The sequence below is a fragment of the Orbicella faveolata genome, unplaced genomic scaffold (assembly GCF_042242905.1).
Source record: "Orbicella faveolata isolate gen_17 unplaced genomic scaffold, um_ofav_v1 contig_25, whole genome shotgun sequence".
NCBI classification, from domain to species: Eukaryota; Metazoa; Cnidaria; class Anthozoa; order Scleractinia; family Merulinidae; genus Orbicella; species Orbicella faveolata.
In genome coordinates this window covers 8,232,501-8,243,684 of record NW_028301553.1, presented here as the reverse complement: position 1 = coordinate 8,243,684, position 11,184 = coordinate 8,232,501, and the positions used below count along the sequence as shown (strand labels likewise).

At 44.2% G+C, this 11,184-nt stretch overlaps 2 protein-coding genes across 3 annotated transcripts in view; one reads left to right on the top strand and one right to left on the bottom strand.

The window, feature by feature from the left end:
* Positions 1 to 2,752: 2,752 nt before the first annotated feature.
* Positions 2,753 to 11,184, bottom strand: part of LOC110050198 (integrator complex subunit 10-like) — a 22,473-nt gene continuing 14,041 nt past the window's right edge. For both annotated transcript variants that reach the window (XM_020756087.2, XM_020756089.2), the window contains exons 18-21: positions 6,260 to 6,339; positions 5,880 to 6,042; positions 5,245 to 5,332; positions 2,753 to 4,506 (exon numbers count right to left, since the gene is read on the bottom strand). In XM_020756087.2, coding sequence (XP_020611746.2) covers positions 4,359 to 4,506; positions 5,245 to 5,332; positions 5,880 to 6,042; positions 6,260 to 6,339 — 479 coding nt within the window. In that variant the 3' untranslated portion in view covers positions 2,753 to 4,358. The remainder of the gene's footprint in view (positions 4,507 to 5,244; positions 5,333 to 5,879; positions 6,043 to 6,259; positions 6,340 to 11,184) is intronic.
* Positions 7,161 to 11,184, top strand: part of LOC149108824 (uncharacterized) — a 5,506-nt gene continuing 1,482 nt past the window's right edge. Inside the window, exons 1-2 of the mRNA XM_089293307.1 lie at positions 7,161 to 7,904; positions 10,670 to 11,184. The exon at positions 10,670 to 11,184 is cut by the window's right edge and continues 1,482 nt beyond it. Of these exons, the coding sequence (XP_089149433.1) occupies positions 7,493 to 7,904; positions 10,670 to 11,184 (927 nt within the window). The 5' untranslated portion in view covers positions 7,161 to 7,492. The remainder of the gene's footprint in view (positions 7,905 to 10,669) is intronic.

Here is an 11,184-nt window from a genome sequence, read left to right as displayed (position 1 = left end):
GGATTGTATGAATGATTGAAAACTTTCACACGCCGCCTTTCGCGGGAGGATGGAAATGATTACGACAACAATATGGCGCCACAAATAGATGTCTTCTAATCGATCCCAGCTTGCATTCGTTAAGTCTCGTATCTAATGCGAATCATTCTTTGATCATTCATGTCTTGAAAGTACTCTCTAGCACATTTTTACATAATGTCGTTTTCGTAACGTATTTAACTCAGTCCTAACTAGTAGAAGTCATTCCTGTTTAACGCGCGGGGTTTTCCCAGCAATGCGATTGGCGCAAGGAACCGGTTACCACCTAGTCCGCTCTTGGAAGACCGCATGAAGCGTGGGAAAAGGTATCTTCCTGAGTTTTGCAATAATAAACATGGGTGTAAAGACGGCAAGGATATTAGTTTATAAGTTAACGGTTGAGGGGGTAATTTCATTTTCACGGTTTTGCCCCTAGTAGTGTCAATATGCACAACTAAACGCCGAGAACGCGTCCAAAACAGTGATGCGTCCCCCCCCTCCCGTTTGTGCTATCGATCGATCGTGTGAAAAATCGAAATCGTACCCAGATTGAGCAACGATTCTTACACGTTCTGTCTGCATTTGGAATGACACTGATCAAGAGAGATTTCAATGCATTCGGCAAAATCAAGTAACTACTTTCCCAGTAGTGATAAATGAACTCAACAAGCTTATAAAGCTAATCTAGATCTACTTTCTTTGAGAAACCAAGACAGATTCCTCCCGCGTTGTCATTCTGAATTTTGTAATCCCTAAATCGTAATCGCAAACACGGATAGATGCCACAGGCAGAGAGCGAAACGGGAAGCGTGGAAATTTACGGTCCTCAATCCGGTGTTAATATAAAAACAAAACGGTGGAGTTAACAAACCAAGTAAACAGATAACTGTTCTCTTCAGCGATGTCTCACCAAAGCCCACGGCAAAAAAAAAAAAGAGAACTGAACGAAAACGAGATGCTCTCTCCAAACTTGAATAAGGTCAGTCCAGCTACATAATGTGGGACGTGGACGCGACGCGTTAAAAAAAAATAATAAAATAAAATAAAACGAGCAAGTCCTTCTTTTCTACTTGATAAATTTGCTTTCAGAGCACCAAATACCACTTCGAGGCTTCAGGAGGGCATCTAAGATTGCCAGCATTTCCGCCTTTCCAGTAGAAAAACACAATGTCGTTTTTCCCTAGTTTACAATGAGGTTTGTTTCCTAAAGCAACCTCACCGCGGCAATGCTATTATTCGGTAAGGCTTGCTGCTTTTTTCGATTTTCATTGTTCTCCTCCCGCGCATCCGTTATCTCAAAACGCATCCCGTGGGACAAGTTTATATTTACTAAACCAACCCTGTATGGGTGAGTGAATTCCATTAATCTTTTACCATTTAATTTTACTTTAGAATGACTGTTTAGATATGATATGGAAATGAACAAGAGCGAACACAGTCCGGAATCAAAGTTACCCAAAGTTGCATCCGAGACTCCAAATATCGATACTTAGACCAGCCTGGAAGACCCGTCAAAATTTGTTTGGCAGTTGCTTCGATCAGTTATTCCAATATTCACCAGTGGCTGGTCTGTAACATCTGCCCGCTCGGGTTATTGAAAAATTGGAAGAATTGGTCGCCGGTCTAAACCTTCATCGTTTCCATTTCCTTTCTTCGAATTCTCGAGAATTCGTTTTCCCCGAAGAGGGACAATAAAGAATTTGATTACGTCTTCGGGTGAATCTGGGTTATGATGTTGTCGCTTACATTAACTGCACGAAGATGTCATTATACCCTGTAGCGACGAGGAATAGCATCCTGCAATTACCAGGAAAGACCTATGGCCTGAAAACGTCGTGTTTACTCGCTCGCGCGGCGTGCTAGTCCCAGTCTCTGACCGGGAAATACGGAAAAGCACAGTTTCGTCATGTACGCATACACAACAAGTCCTCTAGCTCGTAGTTGGTTGTGTTTACGATACGAACAGTGTCAAATTGCCCACGAAATTTTAAAATTCAAATACAAGCAAGTTCGGCGGTTTCTCTTTTATAACTCTGGTCTAAAGAGTAAAAGCAAGAGTGTGAGGGAAAGTATTTTGAATAAACACAACGTAACGTTGTTCACGTTGTTCACTGAGGGTTAGCTCAGTAGGGTTGACGCTACATATCCGAGGCCGTGGTTTATTCAAGGAAATGTGGTTATAGTACTTGTTTGTGTTTCTTTCATCCCGACACAAGTTTCACGAAAAATTGTCAAGTGAGCGCCTTAAGGAAATGGCCAGTCAGCCAAAACATTTAACTGAAACAACAACGTTGATTTATCATTGATTAACTGGAGTTATCACCAAATGTTTTTTTCATTGAGGAAAGATACTCTCCCGTCTTCACCAGAACAATGCCTTGGGGTTATCCAGTCTCAAAATAAGTTTTGCCGAGTTCGTAGCCGATATATCGAAGTAGGCGTAGGCAGGTAAAGCTTTCATTTTCTCCTTTTAGAATAGTCTAAATCTCCGACTCTGTGCAGCCATATGTCAATGAATACTTCAATCCCAAACTTGGAAGTTTTTTTATGGAAGTTATTTTCAAAGAAATGCTTGTACGAACATGAGCATCTACGAAAAATTGTTTCCAATTTTATAATAATTGTAAACATTCTAGCATCCTTGTATGTTTCCGTTACAAAATACGTTTACTCAATAAATATTTTAGATAGTTTGTTACTGAACCACATGTACCATAAGATGCGAGAAGTTACATTCTTCATACAACATTTTAAGAAAATTTTATTTTTTTTGACTTTGTAGTTACAATATTTAAGATGTCATCGCGTCCGTACATCGCTGACAAGATTGACAAGATTAGAAGATTGCAAAGTTTTTTCCAAGAAATCTTAGGTGGAAACTATTCAAATTTTCTTTTGTTAAATTTAGGCTCACTAGATTCTAGCAGGCAAGCTGTCAACTTAATTTCCTATTAATTCCTGTTGACAAACACTCTTTTTAAAGTTTCCTTGATGGCTTCTTTCTTCACCCGGCCACTGTTCATCTCTCTCTAAGCATGAAATCGAGGCTCCCGGTAAACTGTCTCTTGAGAAAGCTTTCGAGTAACTCGGCAAATGATGGATTTAAAAGCTTTTTAACTAAGTAAAGGATAAATTTATGGAAGGCCTCGCCTTCTGATAGTGAGGGAAGGGAACATTAAACGTACTGACGCTCTATGGATTGTCACTAACGAAGGAGTGAATTTCTATTCGCCACTTAAGGAACGAGAATCTGGGGCGAGTCTCACCTTTTTGGGATCGTGACTGGGAACAACATAGCTTCTACTCGTTTGTTTTGTCCCCAGTAACGGTCCACAAGCCACTGCTAGATGAGACTTGCCCCAGGTTTCTCCTCGTTCTTAAAGTGGCGACTTTGACACTGAACGAAGACAATGTGACGTCACATGACATATATCACGTGACTTCTTAACAAAAGGACGTTACTCCCGTTAGTTTTACTTTTTTCACCAAGGTGACAATAATAAACGAATAAAAAAAAGAACAAGAATGATTAAAGGGGCTAGGTCACGCTATTTTAGGTAATTTTGTTTAATTTTGTTAATTGTGAGCTCTAAACGTCAAATTAGCAGAGCAAAAGTCTTTCGTTTGCAAAATCACGGCCACATAACAACTGAGAATGATTTTCCGGCTGTGTAAATGACATTTTGATATAAACTGATATAAATTTGAAAAAAGGTGGACCGACGTTTTTCAAATTTACCCAAATGCAATGCATTGTAATCCTCTCCAGTTTTGTCCATCCATGTCTCTTCTTGGCTTTCCTGTGTTTTGTTTGAGATCTTCTATAGTTTTGAGCCGTTTTTGTGATATTTTAGTTAATTCTATGACCATTTGATCAGTGCTCAAATTGCCTAAAATTGCGTGACCTAGGCCCTTGGGGTTGATTGCGACGGTTTAAATCCGACGGCCCAAATTGTCGATATATTTTTGGCATGTCCACAGAGTTCCATGTGAACCCGTACTACCGCTAAGCGCAGGAAAAGCTGAGGAAACCATCATAATTGGTTTCGGTCTTCGCTCCTGATTGGCCAAGAAAACAACAGCTTCCTTCTGATTGCTAGGCCTCGATGACAGAGTTTTTTACTGCTGAGCAAAGACAAAACCAAACCAGGTGCAAGACGGTCTTTGTGGCCAATGTAAAATTTGGCAATATTAATGAAGAGTTGAGTTGGCGTGATGTCCTCTGGATGTTGCCGACGTAATAATATTTAGATTTAGATTTAGAAAGAATTATTTATTTACAGTCACTCCCGAAACTATATAACTTGAACCTAAGGTTTCATCTTGCATGCAAGTGTTGGTCAGCTTAGAATGAGTGATTCTCTTTCATTTTGGAAGAAAGCTCTGAGTAATGGCTCGAAGCTGTCATCACTGCGCGCAACTTGTCTCTCCAGAGCGGCACGGAAGTCTTCCTTAGCTCCTTTGTTAACCCCTCGTGTCACCGCCCTACTGAAAGGTAGAATGGATCACGTATAAAACGTTAATTTCTAAGGGGTTTCCATGACAATGAAAAACATCCAGTGATAGATTTAACTAACAAAGTCAATTTGACTAAACTGGCAAAATCTATGAACCTATTCGAAACCAAAATCTCTCTTAAAAAAATAGCCCAAAGAAAATACGCGCGCTGATTGGTTAAAAATCGTATTTCTATAAACGCTAGTAGAATTCTACTTAAACGCGATAAAAAACAAAGAAAAGTTGTCGTAGCCACGTTGTTAAAATTTTTTTTGACTGCTTTCTAGAAAAGATAGAAAACATGTAAGTTTGGGAGAACTCGAAATAGCTATGGAAACACTCGCCTATCAGCTCGTGTTCCCACAGCATTTCTCGTTCTCCCAAACTTCCACTCGTGTTTCTATACCTCGAAAAAAAACACGAAAATGTTTTACATTTCTTAAGTAGCATCTATGGGAGAGAACTCTTGACCCCTTTCCCCACGGACAATTTGCCTAACAGCTGAAGCACTCAGTGTCCTGTCGCATCATGTGTTCGGATATAAAGAATGAACCTCTTTCAGTGCTTCCACGAAAATTCGCCAAAAAACTAGTTCCAGCTACTTCCGACAAACTCATTACTTGCGTGACAAACCGATTGCAATTTGTCCGTATCGCTTGCGTGACGATCCAATTGGCAACTCGTCTGAATCACTTACGTGACCAACGAAATGGCGGGTGTGAAGCTTACCTCGAGCCAGTCGTGGAATGAGGAACTAGATCAAGGTTAAATGTATCGTCACTGTAGAGATGTGCAAATTCCTCCAAAATATCGATATCTGCCAGCAGTTAAGTGAAACTACGGGAAGATGCTTGACTGAGGTAAACTGAGCGGTGTTTCAATGACTTGCGTTAAAATAAAACCACCTTAATAAAATCAGGCCAAACCTGACCCATCGCCGCACCCCTAAATAAACAACGAACCAATCAAAATCCATGTGTTTCTAAACGCGGGTAAATGATTCCCGCGGTTGGCATCGGTTACCAAAACACGTAAACCAAGGATAGTTTGGACTCTGATTGGTCGAGACAAAAGTCTGCTTGTTCTGATTGGTTAGAGCAATTAAAGTCAATTACAGTGATAGGTGAAAGCAAACCGGTGCGCATGAGTGTTTTGTCAGTCAATCGAAACCAAATCTTAAAGGCAGAAAAGAACAAAATTTAGGCGCCCATATCAACTTAAGCAATTTTTCGCCTCCCAAGCTATACCTTAGCTAGCGTTGATTTCGTAGAAGTAAGGAATATTTCTTTTTCTTTCCATTTCCTCTTTATTCCAATGGGATATTGAAAGACATATACCAAAAGTTCTTTCCATAAAAAGGATACTGTTCACGTAGTTAAAAAATACTCTGTATTTCAGGCCACCCTGATCACGGATCTTATCCAAGAGTTCGTAAAATGTTCCTTCTTCCCTGGGCCAACCAAACTGAAGAAGGACTATGAGGTGACCAAGAAGTGTGTCATTCCGTCCCCCAGTAGCCAGTCTTTGCTATAAAAAAAAAGAAAAATAAAAGCAACAAAAAAGGGATCACATAGATTCCAGTTAAATTCTATATGTTGTGGATAATATCAATTTGTAGCCTCGCACCCAGACCTCACTCTGTTCCGCTTGGCCGTAGAAGATTTGGGTTTTAGATTAATCAATTTGTTCAAAAAAAGCAACAGTGGCAAGTATTTCGACCTTGATAAAATCGACAAGAGGTTACCTTGAGCGAAGAAAGAAGTAAACGGACAGTAAGGGATAGCACTTCTGTTTCACTGCACTGAATCAACCTCAAACATCGACCTGCGAGTGTAAAGGAAACATATTTGTGAATATCGACATAGCTGTTTACCATGTACAAACAATATTGCAGGAATTTCCGTTCAAAAAAAAGTGATATATTTGAAGTTTCCATTAAAAGACTCGCCATTTTGGCCATTTTTCACGGATGCTACAATGTTATTTCTGTAGCAGGAACCTGGAAGGGACAGGTATTACCCCTCCCTCTGTAGGGGATAGGGGTCCATTATAGGCTACCTCCCCTCTCCCCTTCATTCAGCATTTTGTCAAGTCGCTTTAACCATAGCACCAAAATCCATTTAGGAGGCAGCCTGACCGGCTGGTTAGGGCGCCGGACTTGAAATGCGGATGTCGAGTGTCCCGCTCTGACCAGTTAGCTGGAGTTGTTTCTTGGTAGACCCTAGTTTAACACTTCGGTCATGGTTATAAGTAGCCAACTGGTCTGCCTTCCGTCAATTGGGACTTTTGAGCCTTTTATGTTCAGTTGATATATTTGTTTCTTTCAGTTTAAGTGGCTTGCTTGTGAGCTAGCTGGGTGTAGCTAAGCGCATTGACCGCTATAAACATTCAACATTTTTTTTTTAGAATCCTGAACAGAGAGAGACACTGTGAGAGTGAAGTGCCTTGCCTGGAACAAAACCGAAACTTCTTGATTCGTGCTGACTACTAGTCAACCACGCCTACCTCAACGCACTAAGCAAAAACATCGCACACAAATAATGTTCATCAATCCTGGCAAATAAAGTACAGTTGAACCTCCATTAACGGCCACCTCTCTACTAAGGCCACTTTTTTGGTCCCAGCGGACAGTCCATTCATTCACTCTTATTTTAAATGTGGCTAAATATCATTTAGGCAAGGTTAAACTCGAGCTAATGCAACTAGCTAGTGTGCCCATCCAGCTAATATCATTTAGGCAAGTTAAATATGAGCTTATGCAGCCAGCGGTTTCCGCGTTTGGGAGTACGTGACCTGTGGGGCGGCCTTCAGGGGTTTTGCAGGGGTTTATGGTTCATTGCATAATAGTGTTGTAGTGTATTCTGCTGATTGTTGCGGATCAGTTGCACTGCTTTGCTCGCGAATCATTGCGGATTCTTGCCTCTTCGTTGCCTTTGTTCTCTTTCAAGAGCTGTTGTCTATCATTGTTTATACAATAATGACGGCCAGGTCAACCCGTAACAGTCAAGCGGCGGCCTTCGATGCCATTGTTTCTGTTGCTGAGACGACTCGACCACGTCCCAATGATGCAAATCTCCCTCCATCAACTTCACAGACGCCGGTCGTTCCTTCGACGTCTCAAGCTCAGCCTGCTGATCAGCCTTCTCCCGCTTTCTTGGCATCGGTTATCAATGCGGTCAAGCAAGCCCTCGCGGCCGAGCAAGCTTCAAATTTGCCATTGACGCCTCCAGTTTCTTCATCCACGAGTGTGCCGGAGGCGGCCATGCCTGGGGGCGTTCCTCCATCGTCTCTATCTTCTGGCCAGCTCGATGCTCAAGTCTCAGCCCTGGCAGCCTCTGGCGTTGGCTTTCCGCCAGTTTCGGCGGTCGCTGCGAGCGCTACGGCGCAAGGTAGGCCCAATTTTGTTGTGCCTTCTTTTGTTTCTACGTTTGCCTCGCCAATACCCGCACTCGCAACTTCTTCGTCCAATTCCGCTATTGGGACCGCGTCGCTCGCTCTCGGCGGTGTTTCTTCGCCGGCCCAGTCGCCTATACTGCACCAGGCTTTCGTGGTTGGCCCTGGGTTTTCGCCCATTCCAGCGAAGCTCGTAAGCCAGATTGTGGCTGGGAAGTTTGTAGAGCTGAACGAGCTGCTTTCGGTTAACATAGTTTCAACTGAGTCCGAGCCTCAGTTGCTGCTCGACGGTCGGTTGGTGCTAACTTCGACACCTAAAAAACCTAAACGGCGCATTGAGGATATATCGAGTTGGCTGGAGGCTTTCTCAGTGTACAGCCTCATTTTGTCGTCCCACTTCCCTCAGCGGTGGAGGGATTTGCTGCAATACCAGCTTTTGATTCTCCGCACATATCGCCAGTTCGCCGGTCGGGTTTGGTTGGCGTATGATCGGGCCTTCCGCGAACACGCTGCCGCAACGAACTTGACGGACTGGTCGGCCATAAATGTCCAGTTGTTTAATTTCCACGCGGCTGGGGCCTCTGTCCGTCCTGGCCGTGAATTGTCAGATGAATCCACGGAGCCACATGGAGCTACGTCTTCCCACATTATTTGCAAATCGTGGAACCGAGGCCGTTGTGTTGCTCCTTCGTCATCATGCCGTTTTGCACACAAATGCTCCAGCTGCTTTGGTCCGCACCGCGTTGGAGCTTGCCCTGGCGAGCCACCAAGCCAGTCCCGAGCTTCTCCCAAACGGCAAGCTGACTCTTCTCCTTCTCGCTCGAGCAGCAAGTCCAGGCGCTAAGCGATTGAAGTAGCAGACTTTAATAGTTGTCATTAGGCCCTCCCATACTGTTTTGACTTTGCTGTTAGGGTGGAGGACTTCTAGCTGCAGGTTTAGGTGCGAATAGACACTATCAGATTGGTTGTTTGTCATTTGCCGCGTTATGTTTGTTATTTCCCACCACCCTATGTTGTTGTTCGTTCGTTTTAGGAGGGCATATTTACCACTTGTATTTTTTTTTTTTTTTTTTTTTTTTTTTGACCTTTGTGCTTGAATTAAATCTAGTCGCTTCAGTTTTATTTTCGTGGCATTTGTTGTTTACCAGGTTGTGCATCAATTAGGGGGTTTGGGTTGGGGTTAGATATTATGGGGCCGGGTATTGACTCCTGTTCTATTTGTGTTCCTTCCCTAGTTCCTCTCCCCCCAGTTTCAGCAGTCACTCCTCTGCAGGCGGAGCAGTTTGCCTGGGAGTTGCGGCTCCATCCCCATCAACAGCAGGTTCATTTTGTATTGGATGGAATCCGTCACGGGTTCAAATTGGGCTTCTGCCCGGCCCAAAAGCTTAAGGTGGCTAAGAAAAACAAACCATCTGCGCACCAGCATCAGTCTGTCATTGACGACTATTTAGCCAATGAGGTGTCGTTGGGAAGGGTGGCTGGCCCATTCGATTCCCCCCCCTTCCCCAACCTCCAAGTCAGTAGCTTTGGTGTTATTCCAAAGAAGGGCCAACCAGGAAAGTGGCGCCTCATTGTGGACTTGTCTTCCCCAGGGGGGGCTAGTGTCAATGATGGGATCAACCCAGATGAGTTTACCCTCCACTACATAACTGTGGATCAAATTATTCGCCTAGTGTCTCGACTGGGAAAGGGGGCCCTCATGGCTAAGTTCGATGTCGAGGCTGCTTACCGCAATGTTCCTGTTCATCCATCTGACCGTTATTTGCTGGGGATGAAGTGGCGTAATCAATACTATGTGGATCTGGCTCTCCCCTTTGGCCTTCGATCAGCTCCTTTCATCTTCAATGCGATAGCAGACATGGTTGAGTGGATCCTCGTGCATTCTTACCAGATTCCAGACCTGCTGCACTACCTTGACGACTTCATCACTGCTGGCCCTCCTGAGTCATCTCAGTGTGCGCACAACTTGAGTATTGCAGTGTCAGTATGCAGACGTTTGGGCTTGCCACTTCACCCCGGCAAGTGTGTGGGCCCCTCAACTGTGCTCGTGGTCCTAGGTATTGAGCTGGATTCCGTTAATCAAATCGCTCGTCTCCCCGCCGAGAAATTGTCCGCTTTGCGAGATCTCATTACTTCTTGGCTTTCTCGAAAATGGTGCAATAGGCAGGAGTTAGAATCTCTCATTGGCCATCTGCATCATGCGGCAAAAGTGGTCTGGCCTGGGAGAACCTTCTTGCGTCGCATGATCGACCTGTTATGCTGCTTTCGCAAAAGGGATCACCCGGTTCGCCTTAACAGGGAATTTCACTTGGACCTCCTGTGGTGGCACCAATTCTTGTCAGATTGGCACGGTGTTAGCTTTTGGCTGTTCCCAGGTTTATTGCCAGAGGCAGATGTCGAGGTGGCTTCTGATGCAGCTGGATCAATTGGTTATGGAGCATACTTCAAGGGCCTTTGGTTTGCTGGTTCCTGGGCTCCTTCTCAACAACAGCAGTCCATCGCTTATAAGGAGCTCTTTCCAGTTGTCATCGCTGCTCATGTTTGGGGACACATGTGGTGCAAGAAGCATGTCCTTTTCCGTTCAGACAACGATGCTGTCGTCCATGTTTTGAATTCCAGGACTTCTAAAGTACCGTGTTTGATGCGATTACTGCGCAGCCTGCTTCTGGCAGCCGCTCATCATAGTTTTTCCTTTTCTGCCCAACATTTACCTGGGGTTAACAATCAGATAGCTGATGCTTTGTCTCGCTTTCGTTGGCAGGACTTCAGGCAGTTGGTCCCGGATGCACAGCTTCACCCTACATGGATCCCGCCGGAGCTTCTGGCGGACTTGACTTCTCTGCCCTAGAGCAACAGTGCTTTTCCTTTCTGTCTCAAGGGCTCGCCCCCTCGACACGCCGTTCATACACTTCAGCACAATCAAAGTTCATTTCCTTTTGCCGTCAGCTTGGCAAGTTACATCCTTCTGGGTCCCCGTGCCCAGCAGATGAATGGACACTTTGCCTCTTTGTCACGTTTCTTGCGAGAACTATTCAGCACTCATCTATCAAGGTGTATCTGTCTGGGGTTAGAGCCCTTCATATTGAACATGGGTTCCCTGACCCACTTATGAATTGCCTTCGTCTTCAACGGGTTGTACGTGGAATCAAGCGCTGTCAAGGCTCTCCTTCTTCTTCGCGACTTCCCATTACTGATGACCTGATGTTGGTTATTTGGCGGTCTCTTGACCTTTGCCTCCCGGACCATTGCATGTTCTGGGCAGCTTGTTCATTGGGA